This window comes from Stegodyphus dumicola, chromosome X2, assembly GCF_044657685.1.
Source record: "Stegodyphus dumicola isolate Sdum_Otavi_A_Nest chromosome X2, ASM4465768v1".
NCBI classification, from domain to species: Eukaryota; Metazoa; Arthropoda; class Arachnida; order Araneae; family Eresidae; genus Stegodyphus; species Stegodyphus dumicola.
Window position 1 is genome coordinate 55,038,275 of NC_140781.1, and position 21,258 is coordinate 55,059,532.

At 32.1% G+C, this 21,258-nt stretch overlaps 1 protein-coding gene and 1 long non-coding RNA gene across 6 annotated transcripts in view; one reads left to right on the forward strand and one right to left on the reverse strand.

Moving 5' to 3' along the window:
- Positions 1-6,165, reverse strand: part of LOC146992759 (uncharacterized) — a 54,824-nt gene extending 48,659 nt beyond the window's left edge. The window contains exon 1 of one of the 4 annotated variants that reach the window (XR_015039171.1): positions 926-6,164. This is a non-coding gene — a long non-coding RNA (uncharacterized LOC146992759). Of the gene's footprint in view, positions 1-925 lie in introns of all 4 variants that reach the window. The other 3 variants (XR_015039169.1, XR_015039172.1, XR_015039170.1) reach the window with 3 other exon arrangements.
- Positions 6,166-6,598: 433 nt separating this feature from the next.
- On the forward strand, positions 6,599-18,690 carry LOC118193084 (small integral membrane protein 12-like). Of its 2 annotated transcripts, none has more exons than XM_085808920.1 (2): positions 6,599-6,756; positions 18,133-18,690. In XM_085808920.1, the coding sequence occupies exon 2, from the start codon at positions 18,164-18,166 to the stop codon at positions 18,419-18,421; it is 258 nt and encodes an 85-aa protein (XP_085665046.1). In that variant the 5' UTR covers positions 6,599-6,756; positions 18,133-18,163; the 3' UTR covers positions 18,422-18,690. The 2 variants fall into 2 exon arrangements, with proteins under 2 accessions (XP_085665046.1, XP_035220016.1); XM_035364125.2 differs by lacking the exon at positions 6,599-6,756 and adding an exon at positions 6,829-6,986.
- Positions 18,691-21,258: the final 2,568 nt, after the last annotated feature.

Here is a 21,258-nt window from a genome sequence, read left to right on the forward strand (position 1 = left end):
AAGTTCAATACTACTATAAAACTACACAAAGTCAACCCATACAACAGAAAATCAATACACAAGGACTATTACAACATCACACTAGCAATCCAAGCAACTCAGAGTACAGCACTGTCTTTATCAGATAAAATGAAAGAAATTACTGCCTCCAATTGAGGAGCAAGAGGAGAAGCAGAAGTCTCATCCCATGAAGGTGTGAGCAGCAAGTGGTCTTATGTTGCGGTCTTAACTGAGTATTTCATAGTTGAAGACTTGGGAATAGTAATCCAAACAACTTAGAGTACAGCACTGTCTTTATCAGATAAAATGAAAGAAATTACCACCTCCAATTGAGGAGCAAGAGAAGAAGCAGAAGTCAGTAAAAGTATAGTATAGGGTACCCCTTGGCAATTTTTGGTGGTACATGGATACCAATTTTGTGCAATTCTTTGACTCGTTATTTTTGCTTGCAAAGCGGCAATTTTTGCTAGACAAAAACAAAATAACAAGACAAACAATTGTACAAACTCAGTATCCATGTACACCTTGACTTATTTTCACTTTAGAAAAAATCCCCGAATTGCACAAAAATGGCATTGTGCACTCCTTTGACTTTAGCCATGTACACGTCGACCTATTTTCACTTAAAAAAAATCCCCGAATTGCACAAAAATGGCATTGTGCACTCTTTTACCTTTATCCATGTACACGTCGACCTATTTTCACTTTAAAAAAAATCCCAGAATTGCACCTCCTTTTACTTTGTTCATGTACACATCGATATATTTTCACTTAAAAAGTCAAAAGAGCACCAAATTCTACAATATAAGCAAACAAAAAATACATAATCTCAATAAAATACATTTTAAACCAAACAATAAAATAACATAAAAAAGGAAAAACATGTTATACATTTAAGCACTACCAAGAGCAAATATTCACTTACCCTATTTATAAGTTCCTTCGTCTTCAGTCTGTGGCACACAAAACTCCTTAACAGCATCCAAAAACTTTCAAAAATTATTTGAACTTGAATCCGTATATCAACGTTGCCACATAAATTCGCAAAAATATCTTCCGTAGTTCCCGACTGTTGGTGACACTTTTTTCGAAAATCTCTCTTCACCCCACCCCACATGCCTTCGATATTATTTATATGAGCTCCTGTTTCTGGATCTTTAAACGTAACGGCATGATTTACAGAAAGGTGAACGAACCCATGATCAGAAAGACAATTATACGATTTCCAACAGTCAGATATAATAGTTGTACCTGGCAATATATTTCTTTCGATTACATCCAATAAAGTTTCTTTGCTTCTATCCTAAACTACTTAAAACACCTTTCCGTCCCTCGTTCTATTCCACCAAACACCCACTTTCCCACCACTCGTTTACCTCTGTTATACTTTCGCTTTCCAAATTTACTTTTATTTATTTCAACAGTAATTCCCGCACCCCCAATCTTTTCACCTTTCCGAAGACAAATATCCACGCATACATCTCTACAAAAATTCTTCCAATCTGTTACAGTCTTATTATTATTAATATTCAATTCCATCCTGATGATTTTCGAGTTCGCTTTGTACACCCAGAGCCACATAAAAATTAAAATATCAATCATACTCAAATGACTTGTTTCAAACCAGGTACCCTTTCTGATCGAATGTTTCACATAGTGACCAGCTGAACCTTTCTTCCTACAAATCCATTCAAATCCATCTAAACGGTTTTTTGTTCGACTAGACGCATACCTTCCTACATACAGGACACTTATGGCTACTAAGTAAACCTTCATTTACGCACCAGTCAATTAAAGCTCTTTTCCCCTTTCGCTCCAAATCGTACAAAAATTTCAAATTAATCTTACGACATTCGGCCATTCTACCGTCTAAAGAATCAAACCAACACACACCACAAAAACGCTTACAAAACCTCCCATGATTCAAAATTTCCCAGAATCATGCACCCGATTACGTCACAATAGGGTTTCCATACCATTCAATTACTCAGGCTACCATAAATCAAACAACTTGGCGATAAATCAAACAACAACTTTGCCATAATACAAGGGGTACCTTAAAGTCTACTCTACCCGCAGAAGTCTCATCCCATGAAAATGTGAGCAGCAAGTGGTCTTATGTTGCGGTCTTCATTGAGTATTTCATAGTTGAAGACTTGGGAATAGTTCACATAGTCACATTGGACAGCTTTAGAGAAGAATTTCTCATTGTTCTTTTAATAAATTCTGTGATGGTTTCAAGCTTAAGATCTCTATGAAGAAGTTCATTTCAGATGAGAAAGTCAGCATCAGTGATAATACGAAGAAATTTATTCTGTACTATTTGAAGTTGATGTAAGTGATTAGGAGAGGCAGTATTCGAAGCAGAAGATGCATAACAAAGAATAGGTCGGATACAAGTAGTATAAATATGTCTCTTGGTTCTTAGGCTAAGGTTAGAAAAGAAATCTGCACATAATTCCAATTGCTTTATTTTTAACATTCTTAATATGGTTGGTCCAAGTGAGATTATGGTTAAGAATCACCCCTAGGTATTTGGCTTTTGTAACTAAGGGAACAGGCTCTTGAAAAAGGAAAAGTTCTTTAAACTTAATGCATTTTTTTTTTTTTTTTTTTTGTTTTTTGTTTTTGCAAAGGATTACTGGCGTTAAGCTGAGACTTACTGGCGTTAACTCTCCAATTGGTGCACCAGTCCTCTACAGTGTAAAGAAAATCTTGCATTTTATTAATTGCATGATTAGCATTGATAGACTTGATGGCTATCGCTGTATCATCGGAGCAGCATGCAAGAAGAGAGTAGTTGTCAAGTCCAGGATGAGGAAAGTCTGAGATATAAAACAGGTAAAGAACCGCTCCGAGGATGCTTTCTTATGGGACGCTAGATCTTATAGGTTTCAGAGTAGAGGTTTCATTGCCTAGTGAGACGAAGAACTTGCAATGTTGCAAAAAAGAATAAATCAGAATTAATTCTCTAGGCAATCCAAGGTTGATGAGCTTGAAAACAAGCCCCTCATGCCAGACGCGGTCAAAGGCTTTTGCCACATCCAGCATAAGGAGTGCTACACTTTGCTTGTTATGAAAAGCAGGACCGATGAATTCCACAATCCTGACCAGTTGACGAGTGGTGCTGAGATTTTTACGAAAACCATATTGATCATTTGGAAGAAGATGCATATAAGGTTCTAATCTTTTGAGGATGAGACATTCATAAATTTTTCCGAGGTTCGATAATAAGCTGATTGGTCTGTATCCATTTGGTTTAGAAAACATCTTTGCCTGGTTTAGGCAGAAGAAAAATGTTGGCTTGCTTCCAAGAGTCAGGAAAATAATTAACATTAAGGCAAGCATTAAAGATGCAAGTAAGTTTACTAATTACTTTTCTTGGGAGAATTCGAAGCATTTGATTGGTGATTTGATCTTTTCCAGAAGCCTTTTTAACATTTAGATAACGAATGATGTTAGTAACCTCCGATGGATTTGTAAACTTGGGGAGATTGTGAGCAGTGGAAGAATAGAGCCATGAATGTACATAACTTTCCAGAGTATCTTTAAAGGTAGGATTCATCGGGTTCATGTTTGGAGTGAATTGTTCTTCAAGGTAATCAGCAAAAATGTTAACTTTATCATGAATCAAATATACAATAGTAGAACCAGAATGGAGAGGTCTATTGTAAATGGTCTTCTTCTTGAGATTTTGAAGATATTTCCAAAGTGAGCCATCATTGATGTTCAGTTGGAATTCTTCCTTGGATTCTCTTTTGAAATCAAAAATAAGTTGTTTAATTCTTCTGTTTAAAATGTTAATTTGTCGTTTTGAAGCCGGATCCCAATTACGATGCCAAAATTTAAGTTTTCTGTTGCATTCTTTAATAATTTCTCTTATGCTTCTAGGGAGTTTAACATTATTATTAGTCACTTGCTTAATGACAGTCACATCACAAAAAGCTTTCAAAATGTTGTCAGCGAAAACCTTAATGGCATGGTCAATGTCAGGTCAGGTCAGGTCATAACTTCTTTAATCTTTAAACTTAATCTTTAAGTTTCATACTAATAAAAGTACATTACTTGACCTAATTGAATTATCCATTAAAGGCTTTAGAAATGTGATGAATTATATCTCGTAAGGATGCATGTGAGTAGTAAATGGAATCTTGAATTTCGATTAATTCAAGATGTTGTCTCAAGAGTGACATTCTATGTCAGGGAAGTGAATTCAATTTACTAATGTAAGTCATTGGTGCTGGTCATGTGCGCGATTTCCGTGGTGTTAATTGGTAGAGCGAGAGATGCTTAAGATGACATATTTTGCTGTATTTTAAAATAAATAATAGACTATTTACAAATCCAATGAATAGAATTGATTTCTAACATTATCAGTAAACATAGAAATATAACATAATGATGATACTGATATGTGATGATTAAGGAAAAATAAAACTTGAATAAATAGGTGTGGCTGCTGATCGACCAATACAATTGCAGATAAATAAGGTAATTTCTTGAGCAAACAGAGCTAATACTTCAATAAAAGTTCAAAGATCAAAGTTCAATATGAATTGAAGTATAGCAAAATCTTGAGTAAATACTGAATAATAAAATAATAAACTATGAAGATGAATATATACATATGTTAACGAACATTATGGTGAATTGTCCTTGGTCTTTTGTATGGTTGTTCTATTATCAATCATAATTGCCCATATTTTTGATGAGATTGGAGGGATGATTTTCAATTTTGTTATAGAATTTATATACTGTCTTTAGTATTTCTTCATCAATAGTATTTATTTTCATGTCTCTGTGCAGGACATGGTGCACCCAGCATGGTTCTGATGATTTTATTTTGCAGAGTTTGTAACGGTTTTCGGTTTGTACGTGCAGCTGCCGCCCAAACAGGCGAACCGTAAAGCATGACTGGTCTTATTAATTGCAGATAGATAATTCTTTTTATATTTATGCTTAGTTTCGAGTGACTATTGATGATTGAGTAAACACTCATAAATGCTTGCATAGCTTTGGTTTTGGTAGCTTGAAGATGATTTTTAAAATTAAGTTTGGAGTCAAGGTGAATTCCAAGATATTTGACTGTGTTGTCTCTATTGACGGGTTGATTATTAATGTACAGATGATCACAGACCGGTCTTCTATTTGTGCGTTTGAATATGATATTATTACTTTTCTGCATATTAATTTTAATTTTCCATTTTTGGAGCCAATCTTGAATATTATTAACAGCATTTTGGAGTTTATGTTGAGTATGGGTAGGATTAATGGAAATAGAAAAAATGGCAGTATCATCAGCATATTGGGCTAACTCAGAGCCTGGATAATTAGGGAAATCATTCATATAGATGATATACAGATAAGGAGCCGAATTTCCTCCCTGAGAGACGCCAGCATTAATTTTTCTTTTGGTGGAATAACCAGTGTTGATTCTGACTTGAAAGTATCTGTTTCGCAGGTAATTGAAGATAATATTAATTAAAGCAACAGGAAAACTGTAGATTATAAGTTTAAATATTAGGCCTGTATGCCAAACTTTGTCAAAAGCTTTTTCCACATCGAGGAAAAGAGCAGCTACTGTTTCCTTTTTATTAAAGGCTTCACCGATCTTTTCAACGATGCGGGAGACTTGATGAGTTTTTGAGTAATTTTTCTTGAAGCCAAATTATGTTGTGATCTTGGGCATATTGTTGTAATCTTTTTTTGAATGATTTTTTCGAATAATTTGGATACTGCGGGTAAAAGCGAAATGGGCCTGAAGCTTGAAGTTAATTTTTTGTCCTTCCCAAGTTTTTTAATGATAATAATAGTGGCAATTTTCCATACATTTGGGATATAATTTTTCGTTAGGCAGGCATTGAATAAGTTGACTAGAAAGATAATGGCTTTTCTAGGAAGGTTTTGAATTGCAGTATTTGAGATTTTGTCATAGCCACTGGCCTTTTTTAGGATTTAATTGCTTTATCAGATGGAAAACTTCAGAAGGTGTGGTGGGAGGATTTGCTGTGCTCCTATTGGAATTAATATAATTATGGACATGTTCTTTAATGTTGCTGTCTTCAGGATGCGAAAAGTTATTATTATTGAATTGCTGTGCATCACCACACCGTTAAATATAAACAAAGCTGAAAGCTGCTGCTGATGCCATTTAAGGAAAGAATAATATACCTGTTGCCGTTCCTAGAGTAAAAAATAAAATGAATTCGTTGGTTGACATCAAGGAAGTTAGAATAGATTTTCTTATTTAATAACTGAAGATCATAATCAGATAATTCAGAAAAGAAAATAAGAGGTTAGATATGTTGTATCATTAACTAAAAATGAATGAAAACGCATTGAATTTGTTACTTCTCGTAAAAAAAATTACGTAACTTTCAGGAAATGAAAAGGAAAGTAACAAACAGGCAAGTGCATAAGGAAGTTCAAAAAGTTTAGAAACAATTTTTACAAATAATCAATTACGTTTACTGTGGTGAAATAAAAGTTTTGTTAGGAGGAATGCAGATGACGGTTGTAAATCTGCAAAACTATTCAGCCCAAAGAATCTCTAAGGAGTTCTTTGAGCTGAATAGTTTATCTTAGAGATTCTTTGATTCAGCCTCTATTTTTCTGATATGTTAAATGATCTGGTAAAAAGCTCATTGAGGTGCAAAACAGGGAATGTGTTTGCTTTTTTGACCTGCGCGCTGTTCTTGAGATGTTCTGGAAGACTTTTATGAGAATGAAATGCAAAGGTTACCGAATTTTATAGCGGTATGAGATGGCATCATAGAATGATGTCAATATTATTGAATTTCTTCCCTTTAACATTAATTTTTATTTCATTTCTTTGCCTATTACAGTGCCAGTTATTACTTTGTACTATTTTTTAATTTAGATTTTTCAAACTTTACATTACGCATGTTAAACATTTTCATTTAGCCAGCGCAGTCTCATAAATTTGTGAACTAACCGAACATTATTTCGAAAATGGATAGGTGCTTGTGAGTAAAGAGTTGTTATATTTGCCTCAAAAGTTTGTTTTTTCTCTATCTGTGTAGGGTGAGCGAAAATATCACCTGATCAGTGTGACCACTTCTAGTAATCTCATATTAGATCTATCATTTATATAAATTATTTATGTTCTAGTACATTTTCCATTAGATATAGTAATTTTTCTCTTCGAGTAATGACACTTTCACATCACAGAAGGTAGGGAAAAAAAGAACACAGCACCTACTGCAGTAGAAAACGGTACTCAACAAAATTAAATCAGTTTTAAGTGTGCAACAAATCTCTAATGATTAAAGCTCATCTTCTCATTCTAACAGTTCGCCGTAATCGCCTATGAATCCAAATTTAAAGTCCTACTTTTGATTTAATATCATCTGCATCTTCTTGTCCCATGCATAGGGAACAAAATGACCGTAAATATTTTATGAAATCATAGTGTGTTACAGGTAACAGCAAATGAAAATATAAATCTCATTGTTGGCGACAAACTGCGAAAGTGCAGAATCACCCACTGCTTCGTGCTTTTCTCAAAATCGCCAACTTGAAAATAACAAGTCCAAAAATTGCACAAACTCAGTATCCATGTACACATCGACCTATTTTCACTGAAAAAATCGTCCCAGAATCGCACAAACTTGGCATTGCACACTCCCTTGACTTCATCCATGTAGACAACGATATGCGCCATATAAGTGGGTGCGCCAAGGGTGTGGGCTTCTGCTAGGATCCAACCTTAAAATTGAGTGATTTATTGGTTTTTATTGAATATATCATACTTCAGTTGCATGTTTTAAAAAGCTGTTATTGAAACTAGTAAATAAATAAATAGCTTGTTCAATTATGAAATAGAAAAATTTCCTTTATTTATTGTAAAATTTTGATCTTCATAGCTGTTAAAATTACTGATTCTAAACTATCAGAATATTCTTTCAATGATAGCTGTTTAAATTAAAAACAAGTTTATTAAAGAATAGGTAGTTCACTAGTGTAGCTTCAGTTTGTATATATATCCATGTTCCACAGCTGGTTTAGTGCCATTTGTGGTAGATATCTGATCGTCTTGTTGAAGATGGGAAATAATTTTGTTTTGTCTGAAAAAAAAAATACTCATTTGTTTTTGACAAGGTACTACAATTAAAATATCAAGGAAATTTATGGAGTTACAAAGCTCATTATAATTATCAATTAATCAGTGGCAGATATGCCAAAGAAATAGGCTCTGGCAAGATAAAATATGCCGGCCCTAAGCTTCCCCCCCATATGATATGTTATTATACATATAAGTTATCATTGTTATCATCAGTATTATCAAAAATCATTTTCTAAAAATATACCTTTGCAAAAAAAGTAAAAATTTATTCATGTATATATATATAATATATATGTATATTTGTAGTTTATTTGTAAACTACAAACAATAAATAACAGTGACTAAATAACTATATAAACAAAACAATGGTTGATTCATAATTAGCCATTTAAATATTTTTTAATTCCAGGTACCTGGTCAAATATTTCCTCCATTAAATATATATTAAATTTTTGCTTTAGCCAAAATATCCTCTATGTTCATCAATAGCAATGACTCCACATTAGCTTACTTAATATTTCTTAATCTATTTTAATTTTGAAAATGCTGTTTTGCATTCAGCCTGCATTAGAGATAGGGTAGGTACAAACTTATAAATAAAAAAGACATTGGTGTACACTCTACTATATAAATTATATTTTAAGACCAATTTATATACTCATAAGATGCAATTTTTGCAAAAATTGCATTTAGCTTTGGATGAATGTTCATTAATGAATTGAGCACTCTCTCCTTCTGACTCGATATCAGATTGAAAATAATAATTTTAAATATTTCCCATTTTACTTCCTATATCTTGATATACATCCTTAAGATATCAGTTGTTACACCTGCATAGTGCCCTAATAATATAGTAAATAGTCGAAAGAGTTTGGCAACAATGGCTTTGAAAAGTTTTGGGGATCGAGAAGAGATATGTCTTCATACAACTTTCTATGCTCTTCAAACCTACTTTCCACTGATGAAATGGTGTTATCCATTATCAGGTTAAAGACAGTAACTTCCAATTGTTTGATAGGGCAATTGAAATTATAGTCATTCAATTATTTGTTGTCCATTTGCTTCACTTTTCAGCATCTCCTAGCAAGTAGTTCTTCTATAATTAATCACAACCCTGCCTATCTGGTTTATCATTGCAGTCCGTTGCAAAGGATTTTAATGTGTTAAATATTAAATCAACGTTTCCAGAAATGATTTTTAAAGAGATTGTAACATATCTAACATATTATATATTATGATGTAATCTATTCCTTTAGTCTGCAAATATTTCGTTACTGGCTCAGTATATTAAAATATTTTCAAATATACATGAGCAGACAAAATTATTCTAAAATTTGTTATTTTGTCCAGAATAGATTTTGCCATTTCTTGTATCTGCGCGTTTTGTATGTCATTGGAAGCAATACTTTTGAAGGTTGATCTTTGGATTATGGTAACTTGGCGATTTTTTGGCGACCAACTCTGCTACAGCAACCCTCTATTTTTTTTCGCCGCCATTTTGTCTTCACGAAGTAAAGACATGTTTCTTTTCTTTTTATTTACTCAACACTTTTTCCAACAATCTACTAGCCGAATTACACTGATGCTAGAAATTTTATGTAACAAAACTGCTTAATCATGACAAATATTAACTGCAAAATTGGGAAAAAGTGCAGAATCGCAAACTCCTTGTGCGTTTTTCAGGATAGCAAGTACACATAAACCATTTACACGTCGACTTATTTTTACTTAAAAAAAATCTCAGAATTGTACAAAAATGGCATTGCACACATTCTTCTCTATATCCATGTACACTGCTTTTTTGTCATAAATTTAAAAAATTTCACGAAAATGCATGAAAATTTTGTGAATCTTTAAATCCGGTAAAAAGAACATATATGAAATTACCTGATCACGAAAAAGTATATACCCTTTCCAAGGATGAACATTTCCACAGATAAAATAAATAAAATATCCAAAAGCTTTTACCTCTAAATTATCTATTATATTATAAACATCACCAACGAATTTATACGCAGACATTAAAAATAGTTACAAATACTTAGTGTCAAATATTTAAATTATTTCCATACACGTTTACTTCAACTGAAACGTATACCAAATTCCTACAAACATATAATTCACAAAATAACTATCATTTAATTAAAATATAATTAAACCATGTACACGTCGACTTATTTTTACTTAAAAAAACATCCCAGAATTGCACAAAAATGGAATTGCGCACACTCTTCACTATATCCATTTACAGTGCTTTTTTCTCATAAATTAGAAAAATTTCACGAAAATGCATGAAAATTTTGTGAATCTTTAAATCCGGTAAAAAGAACATATATGAAATTACCTCATCGCGAAAAAGTATATACCCTTTCCAAGGATGAACATTTCCATGTATAAAATAAATAAAATATCCAAAAAACTTTTACCTCTAAATTATCTATTATATTATAAACGTCAGCAACGGATTTATACGCAAACATTAAAAATAGTTACAAATACTTAGTGTCAAATATTTAAATTATTTCCATACACGTTTACTTCAACTGAAACGTATACCAAATTCCTACAAACATAAAATTCACAAAATAACTATCATTTAATTAAAATATCACTAAACCATGTACACGTCGACTTATTTTTACTTAAAGAAACATCCCAGAATTGCACAAAAATGGCATTGCGCACACTCTTCACTATATCCATGTATACTGCTTTTTTCTCATAAATTAGAAAATTTTCACGAAAATGCATGAAAATACTCAACGTATACTACTCAAACGTATTCCAAAATACTACAAATATATATCTCACAAAATCACGATCATTAAATTAAAATATAATTAAATTAAAAAACACTACTTAAAATATAAATAAGCACATACATTAAATTAATAAAAATTAGATTACAATCCTAATTACTTTAAACTAAATCATTGCTAATAACAATTTTCCAATAATACCATATTAATTTATTTACTCCTTACATTTAGAACAATGCATAAAAATAATATCCTCAAATGATTAAAAATACTAACTTACCTAATCTTCTTCAGAATCTTCATTACGTGGCTGCAGTACTACTGCTAATTTCTAAATCCGAAATCCAGTAGTCAACTGGAAGTCTATTCACCAAGTAATAAGAAATTCATAAAATTTCACCCATACTCAAACTACTTTCAGCAAACCACGTACCCTTCCTTACACTCCGTTTCACAAAATGTCCATTTTCACCAGATTTCTTGCACCGCCATTCAAACTTAACTGTAATATCTTTCCTTTCACACAATCTCAACTTATTATTATTATCAGATAAACGCATTAAAAATTTAGAATTCACTTTACATAGCGCCATGCAATCCAAAAATTAATCAACACTATTTCACACAACACACAATAAAGCTTAATACAAAATAATTTTTCCAAATTAACCCCCTTTTTCGATTAAAGAACTGTAATTCGCCCATTAGTGTCACATGACATATCTCATGATCTCTCATTTCCCTCACACAAAATAATGCGTAATCGGAACTGAGTACTTCTCACATTGTTGCCAAAGTCCTAGGTAGTAACCTTTATCGCCTCCAAAATGTCGCCAAACTACCTGTTACCATATTCCAAAGATCAGCCCTTTTGAGTGCAAGTATTAATTGTATATATAAACAATTATCTGTGTAATGAAACATGCTAAAAGCATATTTTAGGGCATTCTTTTCTCGAAGTTTCTGTACACCTCCTTTGATTTTTCGTTTATCCATTCTATGCATCTAAAAAGTAATGTAAATAAATTTAACTCCAAAATTTTTTGTCATCAACTTACGTTATTCAATGACACAGTAAAATCCGCTTGAGAGTCTTTTTTAATTGCAGTTTTAATACAATATTATCAATTTCACAATTAAATTAGAACATGATTGTACTGCATTTTCATAAATGTACTTTACGGTACTGTCGACTATAGGCTCTACTCTACCCCTACCCTACAGCCTGCAGCTAATGTATCTCATGTGAGTTTGAGAGCGATATGCGGTCCGCTCATTAATGTCTCTCTCAAGTGAAGGGCTACTTTAATACTAAGTGTAAGAAATTAATGTTGTGTAATACTTGTCAGTGTTTTTCTGTTGCCTGAATTGAGATAACATATCCAAATATAATAGCTAGTTGGTTATTATGTTGTAAAGTTAGTGATTTCATTAATTCTGATATAAGTATATCTGTTTTATGATTTAATTTTAAGTATATTAAGAAAGGTATTGTAATTTGACAGAATTGCAGTACTTGCATATCTCTGAATGCTATAATCCTGGTTTACTTTTAAACTGTTGGAAAAGTTTTATTCATTGTAGAATTTCTCTCCAGTATTTTTCTTTAGATTTTGCTTGTCTCATCAATCTGATTATTTACGGAAGTTTTTCTTTTGTAAATTTGTACATCAGTTGTTTGTGTGTTGAGTAGAGTGTTTATAATTACCTGTTTGATTTATCCAGTCATAAAATCTTAAAAAGCTATTATTTGATTTCAGAAACAATTTACAAACAAACCAGTTAGTAACTGTACTGGTTTCTGGGAAAAGAGAAAAAAAAATTGCTGCTACTTTTACCTTGTTTCATTTGCCACTTTTGTGATAGAAATGTAATTCATTTAGATTAGTAACTCATTTTAATTAATCAGTTATGTTATTATTTTTTAATATACTTCTACTTTGATTGGCTTCCACCTGAATACAAATTAGATAAGGTTATCAGGACTACTGCTAATTGATTTGGCAAACATGCTGGAGTCCTGAGTAAGAACAGGACGTTTAACTACCTTTTATTCTTCACAGTTTACAGCTGCTCCTGCACTTTGGGATACAAAGACCAGTACTTGTGGTCTGAAATATAAAAATGAGAACTATAAGCTAACTAAATTTAAATAAGAGCTCAACTCAAATACTTTACAAGGACTAGTAACACAAGAATTGGCCTTTAAATCTTTACATATGTAGTACGCAGGTTGCAGAGAAACTACAATACGTTTTCAATATCAAGAGGACTAAATTTCTGGCCTTGAAGGCGGACAGCAACTGACTGAAAATTGCACGTTAAATAAGGTGGCAAGTAGTCTCTCTCACTCTGCTTCTTGGCTAAAAGCCACAACTTAAATACACTGGTGTGCAAAACTTAAGCAACAATGCAAATTTTAATCAGATAACCACGCAGTTGCAGAAAAGGGGTTCTTGCTATCAGTACAATGAACATGCAATTCAGTAGAAAGGTCATGCATATGCAAATGTCAGGCTACGTGATCGTACGCAAAACGCATGCACTCCACTCGGGATTACCATAAAAAGAAGGACGGAGACGCAATTAAAGATATTCGCTGTAAGTACAAGTGAAATCTTTCATGAAATATGGCTAGAAGAAATCATCTGGATGACTTCATGAGTGGAAGAATGATCGGAAAGCTGGAGGAGGGGCTTAGTGTGACCAAAGTGGCTGAAGATTTCGAAGTCAACAAAAGTGTTGTTTCGCGGGCTTGAAAAGCCTTCCAAACCATAGGTACAGCTATTAGAAAGGTTGGTGTTGGCCGCTCCAGGGCAACAACTGCAGCAGATAACCGATATATCATCTTACAGGCGAAAAGAGCCCAAAACCAGTCAACAAGCTCCACAGCTCAGCAACTGGCGACAATTGTCGTGGTTTACTGTGTCTAGACACCTTCACAAAGATGGTCTATTCTCCTGCTGTCCGGAACGCTGCATCCCTTTGAAAGTTGGCCATCGACGCCACCGTTTAGAGTGGTGCAAGGAGCGCAAAAACTAGGCATCTCAACAATGGAGTCGTATCCTCCTTATGGATGAGAGTCATTTTAGTGCCCCAAGCGATTCTCAATGCCAACTTATTTGGATAGAGGTAAGGACACGGTTTAATCTCGGTAACATCACGGAAAAAGACCATTACGGTATCCTGGAGATCTTGTCAGGAGAGGCATTATGCTGAATGGGCGGACAGAGCTCCACGTTTTCGACAGAAGTTCTGTAACCGGAGATTGCTATTGTCAGGAGGTGATCCTTCCCTTATGTGCGTCTGTTCCGAGGTGCAATTGGACCAGACTTCGTTTCTATGGCTGACAATGCACGGCCACACCAAACTCATGCTGTTCAGAAGCTACTGAAAAGTGAAGATATCACTAGAATGGATTTTCAGCGTACTCCCCTGATTTAAATCGGATAGAACACATGTTGGGTGCTTTGGGGAGATGCCTTGAGGCACGATTACATCCTCCGGCGAACACCCAACAACTGAAACAAATGCTGATTGAGGAATGGGCACTCTCACCTCAAAATCTGTTGGACAATCTGGTGCTGAGTATGGGGAGATGGTGAGAAGCAACCATTGCAGTAAGTGAGGGCATATCCGATACTAAGGAACATCTGCTTATTGTTCTTCCTCTTATACAGACAATCATGTGTAATGATACTATAAGTTCAATAAAGCCTGTTTTTGTTTAATTCCATACTGTATGCATTGTATTCATTTTTGCACAATTATGCTTTCGTCATCGTTTAAATACAAAATGTTGTCTCTTATTTCTGAATTTCATGTCTCGCAGATGATATCTCATGGATTTATGTCAAAAAGAACACCTGTTGCTTAAGTTTTGCAAACCAGTGTACTTAACAGTTTACAAGCTCAATTTGCATACTAAAACTAACCGTGTTTATCCTGGCCGGAAGTGGAAAGCAAGAGGGGATAGTAAAGTTTTTAAAATAAAATAAACGTTAGTAAAACTTAAAATCCTTACAAGGTATTTAAATACAATGTTTTTGAGTCTGAGAGACAGCTTTCAGCAATTTTTTCTTACCGTCATGCTAATACTGCATGTAAATGGATGACTTAAATGAGCTTTAGCTTTGCTAGCAGTAATTGCTCATGAAAGTTGAAGGTCTGCAACAAAGATTGTAGATTTCATTGTAATTTAATATTTAAATTTTACATTAACATTTTTCTGAATTTAAGTCATCTGACTGTTCTTATGATTCTAGGAATTAACATTCAGAATAGTGTTGATCTAGGTAAAAATAACATGCTGAACAAATATTAATTTAGAATTCAAACAATAATGACCCTAATTCCAATCTCCAATTCCAGTGTTCTAGTTAACGACCCTAATTCCAATCCATCTTTACCTTCAGCATTTAAGGAAGTTATGTTTTAGTTTTCTTGTTTCATCAATAGATGGTGTCAGTAGCTTAACTCTTGTCCAGCCATTATTATCTTATCTCGTTCATTTGCTCTTTGGCAGCTGAGGAGGATGGATCTGTAAAAACCATCGAAACTAGTCCTGTGAAAAATTGCAAATACAATGCTGATTTTTGTTCTTTGACTTCTAAATTAACCCTTAGGACTCCTGTGTCGAGTGTGGCTTGACATCGTGCCAGACTCGATATTATACATTGTATTTTCTAAAATAATTTTAAATGTTAAATCTATTTTTTTTTCTTTCAAATATTTTGTAGCCTTGAATCAAGCGAAAACTTTTTCCAGTGAATATGAAAGTAGTGATGACATATGTGTGACTCAAATAGATAATAAACTCTAATTATTGGAAGATGATATAAATTTTACAAAAGCGTCCGAGTTATTGTTTTTGGTTCCTTTTCAAAACGAGGCTGATTCTGCTGATAATTTTTGTAAGAAAATTTATAAGCGATAAATGAGGATAGCAATGAACAACCATCTATTTCTACATATAATAAGTAGTTTGTTGGAAATGATGAAACATTATGGACAAATGTCACTGAAGAAGACAATTATCATCATAACATAAAACTCTTAGTTAGTGAAAATGTTGTTGGGCCACAAGTTCCATCTAGCTACACATCAGCTCTAAAATTTTTTTAGTTGTTTTTGGCTTCTACTCTACTAAAAAACAGTGAGTGAAACTAATGCATACCAAACAAAAATAATATCAGAAAAAACACTGAGCAAATATTCCATTTGGTAAAATTGGAAAGATGTAACTGGGAGTGAAATAAGAGCCTTTCTTAGTGTCATCGTAAATATGAGCCTTGCTGTTTCACCAACTTTGGAATCGTACTGGTCTCAAGCATTTCATTTGAAGATGTCATCTTTTAGAAAAATTTTTTTCACACAAACGTTTTTTCCAAATATTTTGGTCACTACATTTGGAAACAATTTCACCAAACACTCAAAAGACAAAGACAAGGATAGAAAAAATGAGCAACTTTCTGGATTATCTAAACCAAAAATTTATGGAAAATTATATACCTCGTAAAAATTTGGCAGTTGACGAATCTACAATCTCCTTCAAGGGGAAAATAATCTTTCTCATGTCTAACCTTAAAAAAAAAAAAACCAACAAAATGGGGACTTTATGTTTTAGCAGATTCTAAGACAAGTTATTTATATACTACATTTGTTCCATATTATGGTAAAATTACAACAGATAGCTTAATTAGACCAGATCTTAATTTCACTAGCCGAATTATGACGCAACTCTATTGAAATTTACGAAATTTGATTCCTGAAGGTATCATATTTTTACTGACAGATTTTATACAAATCCCACTTTAGGTGCAGAACTTCTAAAACCCAATTACGTTCTTATTGAAACAATTATGACCAATCGAAAAGGATTCCCAGAACAACAACAAAAAAAAAAAAAAAAAAAAAAAAGCAGAATTAACATTGGACATAAAATTGTGTATGAAAAAGGAAAAACATTAGTAGCATGGCGTGACAAAAGAGTGGTCACAATATTTAGTACAAAGCAATCTTCTGTTTCACAACCTGTGAAGAAAAGATCAAAGATGACTGAAAGTGATAGTGAAAAAGAAATAAACAAACCGTCTATCATATTAGATTATAGAGAAAATTTATTGATGAATCTAATCAAAGACTGTCGTGTTCCTGCACAAAAAACCCAGCCAATTATCCACAGATGACACTATCTAATGTTTAGATAGGAAGACTCATTTTATTTATTTTACACACCTTACACAAGGACTGTATGGTGTGTTCCAACTGGAAGGTCAAAGGAGGGAGAAAAGAAAACATTCTATTGTGGTACTTGTGATAGAAAACCCAGTCTTTAGCCAGGAGAATGTTTTTAAAAATATCATACTTTGAAAAATTATAAATAATTAAAGTAAATAAATTGGTTAAATATATAAATTGACATTTATTTACTATCATACTACTTAATATACTCGAAAAAATATCTATTACAGACTGCACTGTTGCAATACAACCTTTTATTGACACCCTCTTTTTTTATCTATTTGGTAAATGAATTAAAGAGTTGTTGGTTAGTAAGGGGAAAAACATTAAGGAGTGGAAAGCATTAATAGTTTTGATCTGTTCAATTTTTACATAAGATCTGGAATTAAATTGTCTCAAAAAACCTTCTAGTTTAGGAAACTCTCATTAAATCTGAAATTTGATGTGCAGGTAAAAAAGCTCTTTTATCTGCCATCTTTTAATGAAAAGCTAAACAAACAGGCTTCATCCCATCATCTTAATGTTAAACAATCTGACTGATATCCAAGAATTAATTTTATTGAAAGCAAATGGCATTTTTAGCAGTTGTTTAATTTTTAGGTATCTATAAGGTATTAGCCAAAATTTAATGAAAGTATTATTATGACAAGCAAGACAGGAGTTTTTCTTTTAATTGATAAATAAGCAAGCAAAAGAAACAGATGGCTAACATATTTAACAGAGTGTGTGTGTGAGCCCCATATAGTGTGCAACTCATTACATTGATAAAACATAATTTCAGTATGAGAGAAAGGCAATGTGTGAAGATTATGTTTTATTTAAGCCCCATAAAATGTTCTTCCTTTTCATTCTTAAAAATGTTTGCAGTTCTTAGTAAACCACAGAAATTAGCTCTAGGCAGGACTTAAGCTTTGAGACCTTTTATTTCTGAATGAAATGGGACATTCCCTCCACTCTCCCCCCAAAAAATTGTTTGCACTGCATTTGTTTTTTATTTAGAAATGTGTTATTTAGTAGTATTCATTGAATGCTTTTTCGTTTTAGATTTGGTCTTGATGTGGATTGCATAGAAGATATGTTACCTGCTCTTTTTGCAATAGTAAGGAACTACATCCCTTACATAACCTTGCCTATCTCCATTGCTATAGGAGTAATTGGATATAATATTGAGGGATTGTTATCAGATAAATATACACCTACTAAAAAAGTCAGCGTAGAAGAAGAGAGACTTGAAAGACAGCTAAAAGAAATGGAAGATAAACCAGCTGTTGATAGCTTGAAATCAAAGAAATTTGTACCTAAAACTGTATTTGAAAAAAACATACCTCCATAATTATTAGTTCAGTGAAATACTCTAAAATTTGAACTATCATCTTTTAATCTCACTCTTTGAAATGGATTAATTTGTGATATTCTAAAAATTTTCATGTCTTACATTTTCATGTTCCTTTCATAAGACTCCTCAGACATACATTAACTGGATTAATGACTGCAGATTTTGTTTTCTCAACTAAATTATCATGCCTGTATTTCAAATTATTGCTACAATGTTATGCTTAGTTATTATCAAAAATAAGGAATAAAGAATATAATTTACATAAATATTCATAGTTTTCATTATATTAATGGCAGCTATATTTAGAATTTACAGGATCTTGAACCAAAATGGATGTGATTTTTAAGCCATTATGATAAGGTATAATATTTTGCTCACTTCTTTGATATAGATTGTTCTTCATATTTTGGCAGAGGAAATATAACTTGGATTCCTAAGCCATCCTACACTTATGTGTAGGAAATTGTACTTCTTAATAACCAATCAAGAATAAATATCAAATTCTATTGTTAAAAAAAACTTGGGTTTGAATGCAAAATATTTGAAAAAATCAAATGGGTTATTACTTGCTTCATGCTGTTTATTTTATTTTAAAGAGGTTAATTGCAATTCTTAATACTCATGCATTAAACACTAAATTTGACCAATGAGTTTTTGAAAATTTAACAAACAATTTAGATTATCCGCTTAGAGAAGCATAGAGACTTTTTTGAGTGAAGTTTTTTTATTTCATTAACTTTACCATGGTGAGACTCTTTAATATTAATACTCACTATACCATTAGCAAATGCAAATGTTGAACTTTTAACATTGATAGGCAAACAGATATCCAACAGCTATAATTAATTTAATTTTAAATTGAAAATTTTGTAGAAAGAAAAGGCTGAACTTACTAATATTAATTGCTATAGAATTTCAGCATGAAAAGTTCTTAATAAAATGAAGAACAGTTTTTTATCTAAATTTGTGTAATAAATTTTAAAAATATATTTGTTTGATAGTATTATAATATTGTGTAATCGGAGATTAATTGCAGATAATCTAGAAGACTGAAGAAAATTTTAAATAATCAATAAAGATTGTTAAAATCTTCCTGTATTCCAAATACCTTGTATTTTTTGTGTCTGTCTGTTATGCAAATAGTAATGTTTAGCACTTGAAAGTATTTGTTTCCTTAATTTCTTTCTACGTAATCTATAGTCATTCTCATGCTTGCTGCTGGTAGCAATGGAGCTAACACTATGAAAATATGATAACTCTTGTTCACCTCACCTTTATCAAATTAATTACACCTAAGTTTGGTGAAAAATTGCTTACATTTTTATTCCGTTGTGTTGCTTTTAAAAATCTGTTTGATCACTATTTTTGTTAGAAAAGTTTAATTTGATAAATTTAATTTTTGCAATTATTGTAAGTGTGAAACAACTACCTGATTTAAAATATAATTTTTTCATCCTAGATTGTAATTTTTTTAAATTCTTTTTTCAATCTGTATGGTGAAATAAGAATAGTGTAATTTTTTAGCTTGAGTTGAATTTATATTTAACTAAAAAACTTTCTAACTAGATATTAAATAAAAAAAATACTTTCTGGATATCTAAAAATATTATAGTGAGCATAAATTTAAAATCTTATGAGTAAGTACTCATAAGATTTGCAGTATATGTAATAGTTTCTTTGTGCTGCCATATATATATAAAATAATAAATTAGCACTGGTAACTGATAAGGTTGTGGTTCCAATATATTTCTTTGGTTTTGTTTTAAATTTTACTGACAATCAACACTTGTCTCAAATTTCAGAGTGAAAGTTAGAAGTGGAGGCTTTCTGTCTCACTACGCTCCAAAAAATGAGCCACAAAATGAATGGAAAAGTGACTGTAGCATGCTATTATCCTTTGAATGATGAGGATAACCATGAAGAACAATTTTGTGATTGGAATTATTATAAACTTTTTTGGCTTTAAAAGTTATTCTTTGGGCCTTGGTAATGGTTCTTTTTATAACTTTAGAATTTGGAGCTCTTATTTTTTGCTACATCTATTTTTTTTACATTATATTCTGTAATTTTCACAAATTAATAAGCCAGATAAGCTGATTTCATATTCTGTTTTTAATCCACACTGGAAATCCATTGATGGGAGACTCACTGCTCAGCAGTTTGATAGGGAAATTAAATTTGGAATTGGGTGTTTTTATTGAACTTTTAATTTCTTTTTTAAAGTAATATTAATAGGACATGCTTTAATTTGCACATACACAAAATAAAGTTTCACAATACTACATATTGAAACTTTGACACGTGATCCTAATCTTATAGGTTTACCTAAAAAAATTATAATGCCTCAGTTTGTTTTTTGAAGTATTTAAAAATATCTGAAAATGTACATTAAAACTGCAAAATAAAATGTCTATTATATTTTGTAGATTTTTTATAGCAGCTGTTGAAATTAGCACATTAAATACAAAGAATTTCCCAATGGCAATCATCCACAGTTCCAGATGATTTAGGTTTGGAGATGGTTTCATTAGAGAAAAATTACATAATTCAAATGAGGCTGTCATAAGAGGGTTCACTGTATTTTAATTCCTTCAACAAAGCCATAAGTTAAAAAAAAATATCTTATATTATTATTATTTTTGTGTACGGGGTAGGTGAAAATAGTTCTTAAGAAATGAAATATTTAGTTTTCATAATCTGGCAGCTTACTTTCTAGTCAGTAAAATATGTATGTAATTGTAGTTTGTGCATTTTTATTAAAATATGATATTGGTATACTTATGAAAGACAGTTTAAAATTGATAGAGAGACTGCAGATATGTTTGCATTTTATT